The following is a 20,008-nucleotide window of genomic DNA, read 5'->3' on the forward strand; positions in this document are numbered from 1 at the left end:
AATTCTGTAGACTCCACAGGGAGGACACCGAACACGAACCCCATCAGCACCCCCCGATTTTTAGGAGACCGTCTGACATGCCCAGCCCTAAGGGAAGGGGTGCAGAGCGGGACTGGGGGCCCGAGATGGGGGAGCTGGAGAAGGAGCAAATGAGCAGCGCAGGACACTTGTGAGTGACTATTGCTGGCATCCCAAACACTGCTCTATCATCAAAATCATAGAAAAGAAAAAGAGCATTTAATACAATCAGTAGACACTGTAGCCTCCCCCGCCTGCTCCCCCATCCAGCCTCTGGACTGTGTCTCCTATTCTTACTCCTCCTTTTCTGCCAGCTCTCAGCTTCCCAGACTCATAGCTCCCTGGTCAGGTTTGGGTTTTATTTTGTTTTCCTGGCAAGTTGAGCAGTGCTGAGAACCCCTTGAGCCAGTGAAGGGCTCCCTGCTGGAGAAAGTGGTCAGTGGCCACAGGGTGTGGACGGATGGGGTGGCCACGTGCCTCAGGGACCCTGCCGTGCCTTGCTGATCGTCTGCCGCTGCCTCAGGAACACCGCACCCTGGAGAGACCCTCATCTGTGCTGGCTCACTTTCTGCTTTGTTTCTCTAGCTGTATTACTGGAGGCGCTTTGAAAGGCATTTCCATCTGTAGGTTGTCCCGACAGAAAGCAAGCAGTGCCAGGGAGGGAGCGGGTATCCAGAGAAAACCTGGGATGCCCAGTTACATCTGAATTCCAGAACCATCATTTTCAGATTCTGATTTAGCTGGGTGTCTTGTTTTTTTTATAGCTTTAAAAAAAAAAAGCAAAAAACAAGAGAGCCTCATTTGACATTGAAGTCCCGGGCTCTGGTTCGGCAGTTCTGGCCTGTTGTCTGAGCACACCCCGGCCCTGTGAAGGCGGCCAGCCGGGGCCAGAGCAGAGAGGCTGGAGCAGAGCCAGCACCAAGGTCCCCTCAGCTGCTGGTGGTAGCCAATGAAGGATAAAGAGAGAAAAAGGAAAAGCCAGCAGAAAAAAAGTCCCTCCCAGATAATAGCCCAACTCCACCTTCCATTTGAGAATTTGGAGCCAGATACCAGGCAGCGCCGTGTCCCCATCTCTGCTCCGTGGTGGGCAGCGGGAGTCCTCGGACCTGGGGCTGCAGCCCACGGGATGGATACGTGACCCTTGTAACTTTCTGCAAAATTGAAGAGGGCTGTGGGACACTGACAAGCACACCATGGGGGGAACACTGGGAATTCAGACGCAGCCCCCCGAACAGCAGCTCTCTCAGCCCCTGGGTTTGCACACTGGGGTCGAACACCCCTAGGCCAGGAGTGGAGCTGTGTCCAGGCTGGAGTGGTGTCTAAGGGTGTGGGTTTGCAGGGCCCCTCGGATGTGGATTGCAAAGACCCAGCAAGTCCACTCAGGTGTTCCCGTTATGCTTTTCTGCGCCTGACGGGGGGATTATATCCCTTTGCGCTATTCCTGAATTGGGAGTATCGTGGGGGAGTCAGAAAGTCCACGGAGAGGGACAGCTGCTGCAGCCCCGCGTGGCAGTGACCTGGGGGCTGCTTGAGCTAACGTGGTAGCAGACTTCATTTTGGAAAACCTCCTGAGTCCGCTGGGTACACACGGTGCCCCTCTGGTGCGTACGTGTCGCATGTTGCATGTGTGAGTGCGTGTTGTTCCTCGTTGCTACCGCAGTGCAAGCCCCGCTCGATATCCAAGTCATTCTGTCAGAGAGCCTGGGGTGCAAAGAACACCGCTTCTTCCACGTGTGGGTTTTGCCTCGTGAGTAGCAAGAGTCCAAAGAGAAAGCAATTTCTCTAAACCAACCCCTTTTGGTGCCTGGGTTCAGAGAGTGAGGATGGGAGAGAGTTTGGATTGCAAGGATGTGTTATTTACGGAGGGGCAGAAAAACAAGTTACTATGCGTTAGGTGATTGGAAAGAACAGAGCGTTATTCTCTCACAGCTCTGGGGGCTGGAAGTCCAAACTCAGGGTGTTGGCAGGGTCCTGCTCCCTCTGAAGGCTCCAGGGAGGATCCTTCCTGCCTCTTCCAGCTTCCGGTGACCGACGACAACTCTTGGCGTTTTTCACTTACAGACGCATGACTCCAGTCTCTGTTCCCATCTTCATTGGTTGTTCCACCTGTGTGTCCTGTGTCCAAACTTCCCTCTTCTCATAATTTCCCTCCACTCATCAAATTAGGACCCTCTCCCTAATCCAGTACCACCTTGTCATCACCAATTGCACGTGCAAAGACCCTATTTCCAAATAAGGTCAGGTTCAGGGCAAAGACCCTATTTCCAAATAAGGTCAGGTTCGGGGCAAAGACCCTATTTCCAAACAAGGTCAGGTTCGGGGCAAAGACCCTATTTCCAAATAAGGTCAGGCGACAGGGCTTAGATTTGAGCGTGTCTTTTAGGGGGACACAGTTCAACCCACAGCAAAGGGACTCTCGTGCGGCAATGCTGTGTGGCTCTGCCCGGGGAGCAGGATGGTGCTGTGGTGTGAGAGCCTCACCGTGAGCGCGGCACCAGAAGTTCCGTGCACATCCGTCCTTGGACGAGGCTCCATGGCCTCATCTTCAGCCATCTCCTGGTCACAGCTTAGAAGGTGCCTGTTCCTTATCCCGCATCTGAGTATCCCAAGAAGAGAGACCAGATACTCGGAGGCTCAACACCCAGATGAGTGCGAAGGTCGCTGAGGCTTTCCGAGGCATCCGCCTGGAATGGGAGGACCCTTGTCAGTCTCAGATTTGTCTCCTACATGGAAACGTCCTCCCCAAATTTACTTCTAAACCGAAACCGACTGAAGGAAGAGGCAAGCCTTGCGCTGGGTCTCGAGCGGCAAACAGCCACATCCTAAAGTGGGCGGCAGATCTTGGGGTCTCATAATCCTGTGTTTAGATTCCAGCAGGACCTGAACCTCCACTTCTTATCTGCCTATGCTCCCTAGTCCATGGGAGTCTAATGTGCATCTATTGAGTGCCTGGCCATGGCTTGGTAAGAACTGCAGGGTGAGAGCTGGATGGCAAGGGTGTATTGGTTGCCTGGGGCAGGTGAAACAGATCACCACACTGCAAGGCGATAGGCCAGGCCAGCCATTGTACGAGGGACCATGGGGATTCCAGCCTGAGGCCTGAGTCAGGCACAGTGGAGGTGGCCTGGCATGGGGAAGCATCAGTGAGGGGCACGGCAAGGCAGTCACGGCCTGGGTGGCCAGGGGGGTGACAGGGAGGGTGGGGTCAGCTGGTAGGTGCTTCAGAACAGGCCGCCTCTCGAGATTCCGCCCTGCTCTGGGCTCACCGCACAGCACGCAGCCTCCTGCATCTGTCCCCAGCCTCCTGCCCCAACCTGGGGGCTCATTTGAGGATTTGAGCTGGACAGGGGACAAAGTGCTCATGTCCCCACACACATGCACGTGAAAACCGGCGTTCTGAAAGTGGCTCCACAGCTCGGTGCTGTGCCCCGGGAGCTGCCTGGGTTCCTCTTGACGAATCTGACACCTGTCGCTGGAACCCGCGACTTCCTTCTGTGCAGCTGGCGAGTTAAACAGGGGTGGAGGTGAGCCCCGCCGCAGGCCAGCTGGGTTGACTCCTGTGGTGTGGCTGAGTCGGTGTGATGTCTTTGCAGCCTCCGAGGGACGAAAGCCTGAACGGCCTTCTTCAGGGATACAGGATCTACTACCGGGAGCTGGAGTATGAAGCCGGCTCAGGCACCGAGGCCAAGACGCTCAAAAGCCCTATAGCTTTACGTGCTGAGCTCACAGGTGAGACTGTCCCCTCTGTCCTGGCGCAGGGAGCGAGGGTCCCAGGGGACCCTCGGCATCTGCTTAGTGCACGTCATGGTGGGAAATGCCGTGGAGGAGGCTGAGAGAAGAGGCAGCCCTGCCCTCGGGAACAGGGAGCAGGCGGGTTTGCCCACCAGGGACACGCGGAGTGCAGGTGTGCGGCGGACCGGTGCAGCTGCGGGAGGCAGAGGGGCCTTGTCTGCCACAGACTGTGTTAAGGGGAGAGCAGTTGCCAGGCCTCCAGGGCCTGCATGCTCCTGGCATCAGTGGGGAAGGGCTTTGGGGCCTGAGATGGAGGCAGGGGGCCAGTGGGAACCTGTTGCAAAACCCAAGTCCAGGGATAAGCCCCACCTGTCTGTTCCAGGCACAGCCTCAGCATGGAGCCCGTGGTGCTCACCCCTGGGCTGATCTTGGCTCGGCCTGCACTGCGCCATGATCACTGCTCAGACGAGGGCCTAGCTGCCTTCAAGGCAGCTTCTAGAACCCTGGGGAGGGATGGCTGCCCACTCCCACCCCTCCTCTGTTGGACAGAGGTTAGAGGGAGTTCATTTCCTGGCATCCAGCAAACAGTGTCACAAAAATACTCTTGGCCCCTTGACATCCTCGTGCCGGGGACAGAGTGAGGAAGCAGCTCCAGAACACACCGTGTGGACAGCGCCCTCCCGCTTTCTGCTGTCCCCGTGGCATCGGGGCTGCCTGCTTCACTCGCCAAAGCCAGCTGCGGGGCCTTCCACGCACCCGGTTCCCTCCATAAGGCCACGTGTGCAGACGGCAGCAGCTCCTGTGCTCACACAGCTTGACCCCAACACAGCGCCAGGCATGGTGTTGATGAGTGTTGGAAATGGGAAATTGCAACACTGTGGTCTGCACTGTTGGCACACCCCGAAGGTGGCCCTTGCTGACCACCAGACAGTTACCATCTCCCTGGGCTTTGTCGCAAAATCAAAACACAGCACAGTAGAAGGCCCCGGGATGCGCTGGACTTACGCACCTGGTCGCGCAGCTCTCCCTGTGGTGGTTTGCTCGGCTCCTCCAGCCGGGGCTGCCTGTGTGAGCATGAGTCAGCTGTAGCTGCCCTGGGGTGACTGGGAGAAAAGGTGTCCTGCCATTTGGCACTAAGTTGTGCCAAAAACTAATGTGTTTCACTGAATCAGAGTGGTGAGGGCACCCTGCCTGTCTGGGACTGGGGTGCCTTGTGTTTATGAGGAGGTGTGGCAGCCCCCACCGGGAGCTGGTAGAAAGCTTGGGTGGCAGCAGAGTCTTTAGTGCCCTGGGAGGTGCAGCGTGGGCAGTGGCTGGCATCCCAGTAAGGCGCCTGTCTCCCTTGTTCCTGCCACACATCTCCTGCAATGGCCGTGTCCCTGCGTGCTAACCACCTTTCTGCTTTGCTTACCCCAATAGCCCAAAGCAGCTTCAAGACGGTGAACAGCAGCTCCACATCGACCATGTGCGAACTAACACGTAAGTGCGCTCTCAGCGGGAAGCCCACGCCGCGAGGCGCACACACTGTGCCCAGAGCCAGCTGGCCTCTCAGTGCAAGGGAAAACCAGCCTGGATTAATGGTTCCAGTTTCTGGAATCGCCTCTCAAATGCTGCGTCTCCATATACCAAACCACCACGGAGATAGGAAAGGAAGCTTCTAGAAACAGAGGCTGGGGAAATTTACTAATATCTGGTCTTCAAGTTTGGGACAGAGAGGAAAGCCAGATAGAACAAGATCTCTCCAGCTTCCATATTCCTTTTTTTTTTATTATTCTATTTTTTTTTTTACATTCTATTTTCAATGCCAGTCTTACTCCATCTGTTCATAATTTCAAAACTCTTTCTTTTTTCTTTTCTTTTCTTTTCTCTCTCTCTCTTTTTAAATTTTATTTTATTTTATTTTTTTTAAAGAGACAGTGTCTCACTCTGTTGCCCAGGCTGGAGTGCAGTGGCGCAATCATGGCTCACTGCAGCCTTGAGCTCCTGGCTCAAGTGATCCTCCTGCCTCAGCCCCCCAAGTAGCTGGGACTACAGGCTTGTGCCACCATGCCTGGCTAATTGTTTGTTGTTGTTGTTGTTGTTGTTGTTTAAGAGACAGGGTCTTGCTATGTTGTACAGGCTGGTCTTGAATGCCTAGACTCAAGCGATTCTCTTGTCTCAGCCTCCCAAGATGCTAGGGCTACAGGCGTGAGCCACTGCACCCAGCCTCTTTCTTTTTTTATTGTGGTAAAATACATATAACAGAAAATGGACTTTCTTAACCATTTTTAAGGGTACAGTTCAGTGGCATTAAGCACATTCAGGCCGTTATGCAGCCATCACCATCATTCTCCAGAACTTTCTCATCTTCCCAAACTCAGACTGTCCCCGTTACGTACTAACTCCTTATACCCCATCCCCACCAGCACCCACATTCAACTTTCTGTCTGGATGGATTCGACGACTCTGGGGACCTCATAGAAGGGGAATCATGTAGTATTTGTCTTTTCGTGGCTGGCTTATTTCATGAGCTTAACGTCTTCAAGGTCCATGCATGTCAGGGCAGACGTCAGAATCTCAGTCAAGACTGAATAATATCCTATCGAATGAAAGACCACGTTTTGTTTATCCGCTTAGCCTCCCTTCGCCCTTTAAATAAAACGTGTTGTTTCTCCTTTGATTCCTAGCTAGGGAGGAGTTTCAAAATCCAACTCGGGGGCTAGACACAGAGCCATAATGTGATCGACTTCAACAGGGAACTTGGCCGGTTTGGGAAGTGGACCAGGCAGGAGGAAGGGGCTGGCCCTCCCCGAGCCTCTGCTGTGTTCCAGCGTTCTGCAGGGGCAGGGGTGATTTGCAGGGCAGCGCAGCTCCAGCGTGGTCCAAGCGCACCACCATCCACACCAGCACAGGGGTGCCAGGCACACACGCGGGGCCTCGGAAAAGCCAAGCCACCCACAGAGCAGTGTTAACCAGTGGGAGAACATTCCAGAATGTTTTGGCTTAAAGGTCAACTACTCCCACCCTGTCACTTAGTGCAGAGCTGGCACTTGGCCCCCTGCCCCGGGGAGTTCTCTGTGTGCGGCAGCCCACGCCCGTTGTTTCCGAGGACACGGCCACTAAGGTCTCGGAGGCCTTTGGTTACCGGTATCTTTCCACATTCTATTTTCAATGCCACGGTCTTACTCCATCTGTGCATAATTTCAAGGAGAGATTCTGAACCACAAGGCAGGCGCAGGTTATGTTCTGTATTCTACATCAGGGGTCTCCAACCACTTTGACACCAGGGGTGGGTATTGTGGCAGACAATTTTTCCATAGACCAGGTGGTGGGGGATGGTTTTGGGAGGATGCAAGCGCATCCCACTGGTTGGGCACTTTATTTCTATTATTAGTACATTGTAATATAGAATGAAATAATTCTGCAACTCACCATCGTGTGGAATCAGTGGGAGCCCTGAACTTGTTTTCCTGCAACTAGACAGTCCCATCTTGCGGGGAGTGGAGACAGCGACAGATCATCAGGCATTAGATTCTCGTAAGAGTGCAAACCCTATTGGGAACCTCATGTGCGAGGGAGCCAGGTTGTGCAAGACATAAGGAGCATGCAACCTCGATCCCTCGCACGCACAGCTCCCAATAGGGTTTGCGCTTCTATGAGAATCTAAGCTGACCTGACAGAAGGCAGAGCTCAGGTGCAATGCAAGAGATGGGGAGCATTTCTCAATACCCATGAAGCTTTGCTCGCTCACCTGCCACTCACCTCCTGCTTTGCAACCTGGTTCTTAACAGGTCATGGTTAGTGGCCCAGGGGTTGGGGACCCCTGTTCTAAATCCTTTACTTTAAAGGAGGGAGCTCCATGCCCATGCTGCTTTTTACCTGAACACAGGACAGGATGGATGCATCTTTTGCTTAATGGTGGTAGGTGCTTAATTAATACGGAGGAGAAAAGAAGGGTGCCCTGGTCACAGAAGATGCAGGCATTTCACAAATTTCTAACAATCCCAGCTCCTCTCCTTGGAGGGTGCTGCTTACTTCATTGTGGTTCATAGGGGGAACTTTGGAGGAACAGAAGGTGGTCCTGGTGGAAGCTGATCCGTGTTTGCTTCAACCCTGCAGATTTAAAGAAGTACCGGCGCTATGAAGTAATAATGACCGCCTACAACATCATTGGTGAGAGCCCAGCCAGCGCACCCGTGGAGGTCTTTGTCGGCGAGGCTGGTAAGCTCCGTGCACCTCCAACCCCACTGCCAGAGAGGGCCACAGTGGTGGGGACAGCCAGGCGCGCTGTGCCCAAGCCCCTCAGGTGTCCAGCAGCATTCTTCCTCCTTGAACACATTGCTGCCAGGGCCGAGGTCTCCAGGCCACTGGCAGGAAAAGATGGGCTCAGCTGAGAGGTGGAATTTCCTGACAGCTTCAGTGAATGGTCAAGTCTTGCTTTTGCGACCTCAAGGGTTTGTTGGATACCTGGGGCCGTCATATTTACTGTTGCTTTGCTCTACAAGTGTGGCGTTAACTCAGTAGGGATCTAAGTGTGTGGGAAATGGAACCTCGTTATCTGGAGGGGTAAATGTTTGTATCTGCATCGGTCCTTCAGTGGGCTTCGGCAGTGGCCCGATGACCGGAACCAGCCTGGTAACCTGGTGACAGCCCATTCTCTAGGTCTGGGAAAGCCACATGGGCCATTGTCTCCACCCCTTTTAGATAAGATGTGACTTTTGGGTCCGATTGAAGGGACCCTGCCTTCTGTGGAGCTCACAGTGGGAAGCAATGTCTGTTTTTAGATCAGATCCGGTCTCTACCCCTCTCTGGGCCCAGCGTGCCTCAGGTAATGAGAGCAACGCCCTCCCTTCGGCCGAGGAGACCACAGAAGCTCACCCTCCTCGCTGGCTGGTGACTTGACAGAGTTCCCTGATGTCACTTAGAGCCTGGTGTTCCCGCTCCATTCCGCTGGTGCAGATTTAGAAGGGTGTTGCTTCAGGTCGGAAACAATTAGAGTGTCCCTGAGGACAGAGGCTCAGCCCAGCAGGAGCTGCGGACTGCGGGAGCCAGAGGAGGGAAACACATCACATGCCCTCTTGCAATTGGGAAGGGTTATGACTATGAACCAATCGAGAGCACCAAGGGTCAAGCCCAGCGGATTTTTTCCGGAATGGCCAAGCAGTATTTGCATACAAATGAGGATGCGTGGAGAGAGGCATCAAGAGCATAGGGTATTTCTGCCTCTCTTTGCACGAAAATGTGTTCAAAGGGGTCACCCAGAGCCACCGAGGTACAGCTCGGCGTTCCCTCAGGGGTGGACCTGGCTGTAGAAGAGCCCACTGAGGCCCATGGTGGGGCCGCCAAGGGTGCTGTCAGGGAGGGGTGTCAGGGCGCCATCAGTAACGGGTGGGTGTCACTGCGGACAGTGACCACGGCAGATTCTGTGCTCTCCAGTTGTATTCAGGTGATGGGGGCCCCAGTTGGCCCCCATGGCTGGGGGTGGGTCAGCCTGTGGCATGGGGGGAGCACAGGACAGGAGGGTCGGGAACCGCAGTGTCTGAACTGCAAGCAGCAGGTGTGGGTGTCAGAGCTCTGCCTTAGGGTTCACCTGTGCCCGGGGGTTAGGACGCCAGGATCCAGGGGGCTCAGGGCACCTAGGTAGGCCCTGAGTGTCAGGGACCGAGGCAGACGTCCAGAGAAAAGAGCTTCAGCAAGCAAGGGGTGCCAGGAAGGGGTTCAGGAAGCCAGAGGTGGCACGGGAAACTGGGGAGTCACGCCAGGGCCAGCCAAGCGGCAATGGGACAGGATGCCCAGTGCCCGGCTCCAGCTCTGTGCCCAGCACCCAGCTCCAGTTCTAGGATCTGTGCTGTTTGTGTCTTAGTTCCTTCTCACACTGCTGTAAAGGGACAGGGTGATTTATAAGAAAAGACGTTTACTTGGCTCACAATTCTGCAGGCTGCACAGGAAGCATGGTAGTCTCTGCTTCCTGGGTGCCTCAGGAAGCCTCCAGTCACGGTGGAAGGCGAAGGGGGAGCAGGCATCTCACACGGCACAAACAGGAGCAAGTGAGAGCGAGGGGAAGGTGCCACATGTTTAATGACCAGATCTCATGAGAACTAAGCCATTCAGGAGAAACCCACCTCCATGTCCCCATCCCCTCCCACCAGGCCCCACCTCCACGTTGGGGATTATAGCTCGACATGAGATTTGGGCAGGGACACATCCAGACCATATGGGTCTGTCATTGTGGTAAGATGCGTGTAACATGTAAACCATTCTCCGTGTGCAATTCAGCGGCCTTCAGAATGTTGAGCAGCCATCACCAACATCCACCGCTGGAACTTTCTCTTCTTCCCAAACAGAAATCCCATACCTATTAAGCAGGCCCCCTTTTCCCTCTGTTCCCATCCTGGGCAGCCTCTCACTCACTCTCCATCACTGCAAATTCACCTGTTCTCAATACTTCGTACAAATGGAGTCGTGCGATGCTTGTCTTTCTGTGTCTGGATCCTTGCCCTCGGCATGAGGTTTTTGAGGTTCACCCGAGTTGTAGCAGATGTCGGAATTTCCTTCCTTTTCATGGCTCAGTAATATTCCATGGCATGCCTTTACCACATTTGGTGTGTCTGCTCCTCCAGGGATGGTCACTCAGGGGCCTTCCCCCTTTTAGACTTGTGAGTGTGCTGCTGTGAGTGGGGGAGCGAAGGGCTTTTCAGTAGTGTGGAGCTGAGACAGGCCAGGTGTGGGGAGGCAGCTGCAGAGGCTGCAGGTGGGCCCGGCCTCTGAGGTTAGCATCACGGTGCGATGTGGCTTCTCCCTTCCCCACTGGGCCCCCATCTCCCTTCCCTCCCCTCCCCACATGTATGTCCCTGCTCCAGCCCTCCCTTCCAGAGGCCTGTCCTTCTGCGCCCCCTCCTCTTCAACATACGCATGCCCTCCACATGACTCACCTCTGCCCAGAGGCCTGGGCTCTGCCACCTGCACCCTTTGCAGTCCCACAGAAGGGAAAGGAAAGCCTAGTTGCTGTGCCCACGCCACCACAACCTTTTCCACGCACACACACAAGCTCCACGTGGCCACGCCGTACTGTTCACAGAGCTCGAAGGTGGGTGCTGAGAGTCAGCAGAGCCAGTTCCCACAGCGTCATACCCGCCCGGAGTGCCCTGTGCAGCCCCTCCAGTTTAACGTGGCTGAGGCCTGAAGCACCCTCTTTGCATTTTTTTTTTTTTCTTTTTTTGAGATGGTGTCTTGCTCTGTCACCCAGGCTGGAGTGCAGTGGCATGATCTCAGCTCACTGCAAGCTCCGCCTCCACTTGAGAGAATTGCTCTCAAGCGATTCTCCTGCCTCAGCCTCCTGAGTAGCTGGGATTACAGGCACCCACCACCACGCCCGGCTAATTTTTTGTGTTTTTAGTAGAGGCAGGGTTTCACCATGTTAGCCAGGATGGTCTCGATCTCCTGACCTCACAATCTGCTCACCTCAGCCTCCCAAAGTGCCGTTTAGGCTTTTATCCCCTGAGGAGCAGCTGCTGCTGCCCCCAGGAAGCCCTTTCTGTCCCCCTCCCTCTAGGCGGGGTTGAGATTTCTCCTCTGTGCTGTATCCTGGGTGCTTCGTGCACAGCTCTGCCTTCCCCCCAGCAGCAGGACTGTCTTCTCTCTAATGCTGCTCCTCCCCCTTAGACCACGGCTGCTTCATCCCGAACAGCTCCTCACCCCAGGGTTATTGCCACAGGGGCTCAGAATATCTTTGTTGGGAGGCTGAGACAGGAGAATGGCATAAACCTGGGAGGCGGAGCTTGCAGTGAGCTGAGATCCGGTCACTGCACTCCAGCCTGGGCGACAGAGCGAGACTCCGTCTCAAAAAAAAAAAAAAAAAGAAAGAAAGAGAGAAAAAGAAGGTGGTTGTGAAAAATGAAAGAGTTTCCTCTGTTCATGTATTCATTCAAAAGTTGCCATGTCTGCTATAGCACTCTTAGGCCCTAGGAATATAGAAATGAATAAATTATGGTTCCTACCTGGATGATCTCATAGTTTAATGGATGAGACAGAAGCACAATTATTGTACATACACTATGTCAACTGTTACCATGAGTACGCTCATGAAATGCCACTGGGACGTGTGTAAGAGGAGGGAGACAAGCAGGCTCCTCCTGCCTGCCGCACAGACAAAACCAGTTCACTGAGCCCATGGTATTGCAGTAAAGATAAAGTTTAATTAGAGCCCAGCCACGTGGGGGAACCAGAGTTCTCGCTGGAGTCAGTCTCCCTGAGGTTAGACTTTTCCAGGATAGTTTGGTGGGCGTTTGGGCTAGGGAGCAGGTGTTGCTGATTGGCTGGGGATGCCGTCACAGGGCGTGAAAAATGGTCCTCACCTGCTGAGTCCACCTCTGAGTGGGGCCACAGGACCGCCTGAGCTGTGAGTCATGAATCCAGGTAGGGTCAGTCCATTTTCAGAATGCAAAAGTCTGAAAAGCATCTCCAAAGATCAATCTTAGTTTCTATAATAGTGATGTTATCTTTAGAAGCAACTGGGGAAGTCACTAATCTTGTGACCTCTGGTCACATGACTCCTGAGCAGTGAGGGATTATAGCTTATGGGCTGGGTGTGGTGGCTCACGCCTGTCATCCTAGCACTTTGGGAGGCTGAGGCAGGTGAATCACCATGTCAGGAGTTCAAGACCGACCTGGACAACATGGTGAAACCCCATCTCTACTAAAAATACAAAAAATTAGCTGGGTGTGGTGGCGCGTGCCTGTAATCCCAGCTACTCAGGAGGCTGAGGCAGGAGAATTGCTTGAACCGGGACCCGGGAGGCAGAGGCTGCAGTGAGCCAAAATCGCACCACTGCACTCCAGCCTGGGTGACAGAGTGACTCCATCTCAAAAAAAAAAAAAGTATGCTTACATTTTAGCTGAGTTCAGGCTTCTGCCATACTCCTAATCTCTCAGCCTTGTATTCGTTTTACAAAGCCAGTTTCCACCCCTAAACGAGGAGGAGAATTGGCTCTATGGAAGGATCACTATCAGCCTTGCTGAAAGTTAAACTAAAAATTAAATTCCTAGACACAGCCCCTGCATCCAGGTCTCTGCTCTGCCCCACCCATCGGATGCGGCTTGGCTCTTGCACGCCCAGAACAACTCACACACCTCCCGAGCCAGGCCTGGCAGCGCCACCCCTGCAGGTGAACGCCTCAGCTGTTGTTCGGCCTCAGCACGCTCCTCCAGGCTGTGTGTTTACACTGCAGAGAGTTTCCTGGAAGGGGAAAGCCAGTTCGTCATTCCCTTCCTAGCCGCGGCTTCTCAAAGCCCAAGTACCTGCCTTGTCATAACCCTAATCTGCTGAGGAGAGACACTGCTAACGTATTGACTTAGAGCAAGCAGGCTTTCAGGAAAGGAAATTAAATTGGGCCAGCTTCCGTCGCCTCCGCTGGAAGCTTCAGAGCATCACAAACTCGTGGGCCCGAAATGCTCAAAGGCTTTTATGAAAACTACAACTTTGCCACGGTCCCATAGGTAAGCGTGCACGTCCAAGCGTCGGCTCTACCGTTTACTGCCTGTGTGACCACGGGCAAGTCACTTAACCCCTCTGAGTCCAGCCTTGAGACCTCGGGCTGCTGTGGGGAGGCCTGTGAGTGAGGAGACTCAAGTTCAAATGCATGATACTTAAATCTGTTTAACCTCAGAGAGAAAGGGTAATTTTTAGATTTTTAGCTGAGATTGATGTACAAGCCCAGGCATTACAAATTGGTAAAAATAATACATCGGTAAGGAGTGCAGTATGCAGGAGGTAGGACCCAACACCAACAAGCTTAAGCTGAAAGAATCATTATTAACTCCTGCACAGGAAGAGTTGCGGAGCTGGGACAGCTTCAGGCATGGCTGGATCCAGCGCCCCAGCAAGCTGCTCCATGTGGCATCTTGGATCCACTTTCCTCCTAGTTGGCTCCTTCCTTGGTCAGGCTCTTCATCAAGGTGGCCATACAGCCCTAGGCACAGAGAGCTTCCCTTTTCTGCAGTGGAAGTCCACTGGCTGTCTTCAGCCTGCCGTTAGTTGCATATCTGTCCCCAAACTATTTGCTACAGCCAACGTCCTGAGGTGTCCAAAGCCAGGGAGGCATCATCTCTGCCTGGACCACATGGGCCAACTGTGAGGCAAGAGGGTCCCTAGAGGAGATCCAGTGCCACAGTCAGAAGAAGGGGAACTGGGCATTCACCATGACAGCTGTCCTGCAGTGCTGATGGGCAGAGTTTGACTAGGTGGCCAGAACTTTTCCTAGTGGAGGTATGGGCAGTGTCTGTGGGTTCCTCAGCAGGAGAGCTGTTCAGATGACCCAGCCAGAGTTCCCAGCCCAGCTCCACTTTCTGCAGCATTTCGGGCACTGTGGGGTATAAAGGAACCACGCTGCAGCCTTCCAGACACTCACTATTCATGGACGGACCCTGGTCTTGGGATAAGCCTGCACCCCTGCCCAGACCCCAAGCAGGCATCTCAGCCCCTGCCTATATTTCCAGAGCCCCCAGGCTCCCCCTTCCTTGAGCATGTGCCCCCTCACCCATACCAAGCTGTGTCCGCCGGGAATGACCGCTCCCCACTCCCGTCCCTGGGAGGACATACAGTCCTCCCTCCCGCGCAGCCCTGCGTCCACACTAGCCCCTGGAGGGGAGGCTGTCTTCTGTCTCCCGGGCGGAACTAGCTGTTTCTTCCTCTGCTCCAGAACCTGCCGCATATGCAGCTCTTTGCATATCCACCTGAGGACTGGTCTTTTTCTCTCTGAGTTCCATGAGGGCAGGGATCCCTCTTATCCCCAGAACCTTAGCATAAGGCCAGAACACAGAAAACATTCTGAAGATGTTAGAGGAAGGGAGGAAGGGAGAGAAACACATTTAGACAGGAAGGGAGGAAGGAGAGGAGCAGCAGGCATAGCCCAGGCCACCGGCCCAGAAGCACAAGTGACTAAGTGATCCCTGAGCTTGAAGAGGGGATGGAGCAGCCCCGAGGCCCAGGGAGCTCAGGGAGGGCCTAAAGCAAGGCTTCCTGTCCAGAGGTGCCCGGCCCAGCTCTCCTGTTTGCCCTGCAACCACTGTCCTTTCCCAGGAGCTCTAAAACAATTAAAGCTTTCAAACAAAACAAAACAGCACAGCTGGCCTCACACGCCAAACAAAGCCCATGGTTTCCTGTTCGTTTCTGAATCCACGCTGACCGAAAACTGATCCAGCCCCAGTTGTGTCGTGGGGACAGTAAAGGCAGGCGGATTCTACCCACCCTGCCATGAGGGGTCCTGGCGTGGACAAGCATGGCCCCCAGCCTAGCTCCCAGGAACTGCAAGAGCAAGGCCCCCTCTCCTAGAGCAGGGCCCTCCGACACCCACACCGGCCGCTGGGACCCCTCGTATGCCTTTGTTATCCCCAGGGTCGCTCTTTCGCCAGAGTTCATGGCAGCCGCCCAAGGACAAAGCCTCCAAATAAAAAGAGGTGCCATGTCCCCACACAGGCCGTCTCCTTGGAGCCTGTGGCCTCGTGGTTCCCTCGACCCTTAGCTCGTCCCTGGAGCCAGCTCACCTTCCCCGCCTGCTGAGCCCTGCCACCGACGGTTCGGGTCACTCGGCAGTCCTGGGGGCTTCCGGAGCCTACAGCTGGGAAGCTGGGTTGGGGTGAATCAGGAGGAAGGGTAAATCAATGAGTAAAGCCCCCGGCTGCTCCAGCTTCCCAGGGAAAGAACAGAAGCCCCCAGCCCACCTCACCGAGCCCTCAAATGCTGTGAGCATGCCTGCTGTCTGCCCAGTGAGTCTAGGAGGTGCCTCAGAATCTCCTGGGCCCCTGTAGACAGTGCGGGCACAGGCATGACCCTTCTCTGGGAAGGAAGGTGCCCCTCCCAGGCTCCTCTTCCACAGGCTTTCTCCAGATCTTGCCCTGTGCTTTGGGGTCTAGTAGTAGCCAGACCTGGGATGGCCACCCCTGGCGTCTGTAGCCTCCTTCTGGGGGCTGCAAGTAGTGGGGGCTCCAGCATGTCTACGTGGGAAGGGCTCAAGAGCCTCACTGTGATTCAGAGTGGGGCTTAGGGCCCATCTTGACTGTGTTTGCGGCCTGGGTTGTGTGCATGTCGGGTGCATTATGTCTGTGTGAGGGGGTGTGAGAGAGGACAGGTGGGCTCGCTGCTGCCTGAGGCATGGGAGCCAAGGCCAGGGATGAGGCAGGGGGCACCAGATGGAGTGGGCAGGGCTGGGTCCCAGGTGGGAGGTAAACCTCCATAGATAACCCATTATTACCATAATTTTCCATCATCCAATACATTTGCGCAAGACTATGGGTCCAGCACCTTGCTATTAGAAATGAAGCTACTCTGAACACTGTTACAAATCTTTTCCAATGTCTCGGATGCCTGCCTTGGGATAAAATGCTAGAAGCAGAATTTCTGGTCCAATGACATGAACATTTTTCACCTTTGAAATACTTCAAGTAATTGACACCCTGCAGCAGTGGCCAGATACGGGTCTCAGGGTGCATTCCTCTTCCCTCCTGCTTTTAAATCTTTCCTAGTTTGTTAGGCAAAAAGGTGTCTCATTATTATTTTCCTAGATGGGCTTTTAAATGACTGGTCTGTGATTAAATGCCTGTGGAGCTCATGGTCATTTTTCCCAGGGGGGGTCTGTTACAAGGTAAACAGACCCAAAATGTTGGAAGAGTTTCTTCGAGCAGACAGCAATTTATGAACCAGGCAGCACCAATCCAAAGGTGCTCTGGGGTTCTGTAGAGGGAACACAAGGGGAAGGTTTTTATGGTGTGAACATGGGAGCTGACAAAGAAAATACTTGATTTAAGACCATGTTGTTGCCTTCTTTGGTCTCAACTGTTAGAAAATCCCTAGTTGTATTGGTTTTCATGCTGCTGATAAAGACATGCCCAAGACCGGGTAATTTGTAAAGTAAAAGAGGTTGAATGGACTCACAGTGCGACGTGGCTGGGGAGGCCTCACTATCATGCTGGAAGGCGAAAGGCACATCTTATATGGTGGCAGGCAAGACAGAATGAGAGCCAACGCCTTACAAAATCATCAGCTCCCGTGAGACTTATTCACTACCACGAGAACAGCATGGGGGAACCACGCCCGTGATGCAGTTCACTCTCACTGGGCCTCTTCCACAACACGTGGGAATTATGGGAGCTATAATTCAAGGTGCGATTTGGGTAGGGACACAACCCAACCATATCGATAACGAGTTGTATATCTGCCTTTAGTTGCATCTCTATCCCCAAACTAGTTGCTACAGCCAACGTCCTGAGGTGCCCTCAGTAAGTTGTTGGCAGCTTCTGAGTGGTTGGGCTTAAGTTTTATTTTTCTTTAATATGGGCATTTACAAGAAATAGCCCAGGTTCAGTTTCGTTTAGGTTTGCAGAACCAGCAAGGGTCTAGGTTGTCGCCATGGCTTAACGGACTTTGCTCAGGGGATTCTCAAGCCTGATCTCCATTTTATTTTATTTTAATGGGTCCCAGTGTTTCGTGTTGACTTCTTGGAGCTTCTTATATATTAGGGATATCAGGTTTGATCGTGTGTATGGCAAATGCTTTTTCTTTTCTGTTGTCTTTAATTTTATTGTGTTTAAATGTGTGTGCTCAAACCTCCAGATCTGAGGCATCTTTCCATCCCATTTTGAGACCAAGTAAATATTCACCCAGATTTTAAGAAATAATTTTCAGGGTTTTATATTTTCCATTAAACTCTTTCGTCCTCCTGGAATTAATTCTGGAGCCTGGCGTGAAGTGAGCTTCTAAATAGATCACTTGTTTCCAGAGACCTTTTTTTCCCCGGAAACCATCCATTGATTTTTAATTTCTTTGTGATGCATCTTAATCATGTTTTAAATTCTCACACACAGTCAAGTCTGTCTGAGGACGTTCCTTCGTTCCACAGACATCTTTACTGTTGCCCTGGTACCTCTAAAGCTTTCGTTTATATCAGTTTATTACACATTTTTTTTCATGTTTAGGAGAGCTTGTCTTATTCCTCTTTGTTTCCTAAAATGTCTCAGCTATTCTATGAATTTTACAATCATTTTGGCAAGTTCTCAAAACAAAGCAAATGCTCCTGGGATTTTGATGGAAAGGTATTAAACAGGAAAGGGATTTGGAAATGCCCGCCGTCCTCCTCCTTTTCGTCTATCCGTGCTTGCTCCCGGGAGCTGGCCGTCCCCCCAGCACTGTGCTGCTGGCCTGGCAGTGCTCCTGGTGCAGGTCCTGCTGTTGCTTGTCAAGTCATTCCTGGCAGTTTTATTGCAGCGGTTGCTGTGAGCCTGGGTATTGTAATGGCTTGTCCCTGCTCTGCCCACCGCCGATCGCAGCTTGAGGCTGAGGCTCACATGGTTACTCAGGCATGTTAAATATTAGCCCAGCAAAAGGAGCAACATAGGTTTTCCCCAAAAAGGGAGCCAGGACTTGCTTTTTTTCTACACCCAATGGGGAGTGGCTGCTGAGCTCAGGTCAGAGCCCAGTGTCCAGCACTGTGGCCTTTAGCCCCACAAATTTCACCAAAAAAAGAAGACAGACTGACACCCACGCTCAGCATTTAAAATCACTCGGCAGGGTGGGCATGGTGGCCCGTGCCTGTGATCCTAGCACTTTGAGAGGCTGAGGTGGGCGGATCACTTGAGGTCAGGAGTTTGAAACCAGCCTGGCAAAACCCCATCTGTACTAAAAATACAGACATTAGCTGGAAATCGCTTGAACCCGGGAGGCGGAGGTTGCAGTGGGCCGAGATTGTGCCACAGCACTCCAGCCAGGGCAATTGAGTGAGACTCTGTCTCAAAAAATAAAGAAAATAAAATCACTTGGTGGCTTTAGATGGTGTTTCTTTTGCTTATGGTGTACATGTGGCTGTGGAAGACCAAAAAGTGTCCTGAAAATATTTGTTTGCTTTTTTTTCCCTAAGAATGAAAAAATTGTCATACAATATGGGTCCTACCTTTCTTCTACGTGCTCCAAGTTTTTAATTACTGTTGGTCGGAATGAGAGAAAAAAAATAGCACAGCTTCTAGCTGTTTCAGCTCCCCCTAGTGACAAATGAAGCCAGTCCTAGTGCCTATTAAGTGAAATTAAAAGGATTCAGTGATGCTAGTTTGAAAACATGTGTTTGTAGGGAAGAGTGAATGGCACTTGTTTACAGGGCAATGAACGTCACAACCCCCACTTCACAGGCTACAAGATCTCATCCTCGACGTTCCGAGGGATCCCTGGGTAATTGTTAACATATCACGCGACAATGACATTGTGTAAACCACAGGCCACCCCTGCCCTTCCTGCGGCCACAGTCTCTCCAGCTGATGCCGGTGGGCCGGGCTGCGTGCAGGGCCGTCTACGCGACCCTGGATGATGGATGAACATCTGCCGAGAGCCTACTGTGTGCTGGGCACAGATGGTCACTGTCCCCTGGGTGGGAGCCGTTGCTCCGTTTCACAGACCAGAGTGATGAGCCAGCTTTATCCGGGGTCTGCAGACGGCTCCCTGGGCTCCGTCCCACCCTCTGGGCTGCAGCTCGTGTTGTTTCAGACGTTCCCTTCATGCACAAACTCACTAAGAAGCCCTCGCCAAGGAGTGCAGAGTGGAGAGGTTCTGGGATGCAGGTGCCTCTGCCGTGAGGGGGTTCTCCAGGGCACTGCACCTGGCCCACAGCAGGCTGTGCACAGGCGTTGCTGAGTGACTGGGAGGTTGGCCCACCCCTTCGCCATGCCAGGGAGGATCTCAGGACTCACCACTTCCTTCAGGCTCTCTGCAGCATATGTTATCCCAGGACACCCAATTGCTGAGGCCTGTGGAGGGCCTCCTTGAGATTTCCCTAACTAGAAGTTAAACAACAGAAAAATCCCAGGAGCCAGCACCCCAAAAGCACCAGGGTGATGCAATGCCAAGAAGAGTGGGTGAGAAGGACCGTGAAGGGCGGGTGATAGGAGCAGCTGCTCAGGAAGCTCAGGTGTTCCCAGGAGGGAACTGTGGTGCCCCAAGGCAGACACAGCCCCCAGAGGGAGGATATGGCCCTGACCCCAGCCTCATCAATGTTGGGCCAGAGGGCGGGGAGGCGCCGTGCTCATGGGTGTGAGCCTAACCAGGCCTCTCTGGGCGGGGGCTCTCAGGGAAGCCTCTGGTGTGCCCACCCATCCTCTACACTTCTGCTGGGGTGACCCTTGTGAAATGCAAATCCCATCCCCTCACTTTCTGTTTCCACCCTTCAGGAATTAAATCCACTCCTGAGACTGACCCCAGGGACCCTGAGGTCCTGCCAGGCCCACCCCCGCCATGGTCACAGTG

General features: G+C 53.3%; 1 protein-coding gene across 1 annotated transcript in view; it reads left to right on the forward strand.

Moving 5' to 3' along the window:
- The window catches only part of SDK1 (sidekick cell adhesion molecule 1), a gene marked incomplete at its 3' end in the record, with an annotated part of 662,329 nt that overhangs the window by 562,994 nt on the left and 79,327 nt on the right, over positions 1 to 20,008 (forward strand). Inside the window, exons 36-38 of the mRNA XM_011957004.1 lie at positions 3,612 to 3,747; positions 5,170 to 5,229; positions 7,849 to 7,950. Coding sequence (XP_011812394.1) covers positions 3,612 to 3,747; positions 5,170 to 5,229; positions 7,849 to 7,950 — 298 coding nt within the window. The remainder of the gene's footprint in view (positions 1 to 3,611; positions 3,748 to 5,169; positions 5,230 to 7,848; positions 7,951 to 20,008) is intronic.

This window comes from Colobus angolensis, unplaced genomic scaffold, assembly GCF_000951035.1.
Source record: "Colobus angolensis palliatus isolate OR3802 unplaced genomic scaffold, Cang.pa_1.0 Scaffold43, whole genome shotgun sequence".
Classification (NCBI taxonomy): domain Eukaryota; kingdom Metazoa; phylum Chordata; class Mammalia; order Primates; family Cercopithecidae; genus Colobus; species Colobus angolensis.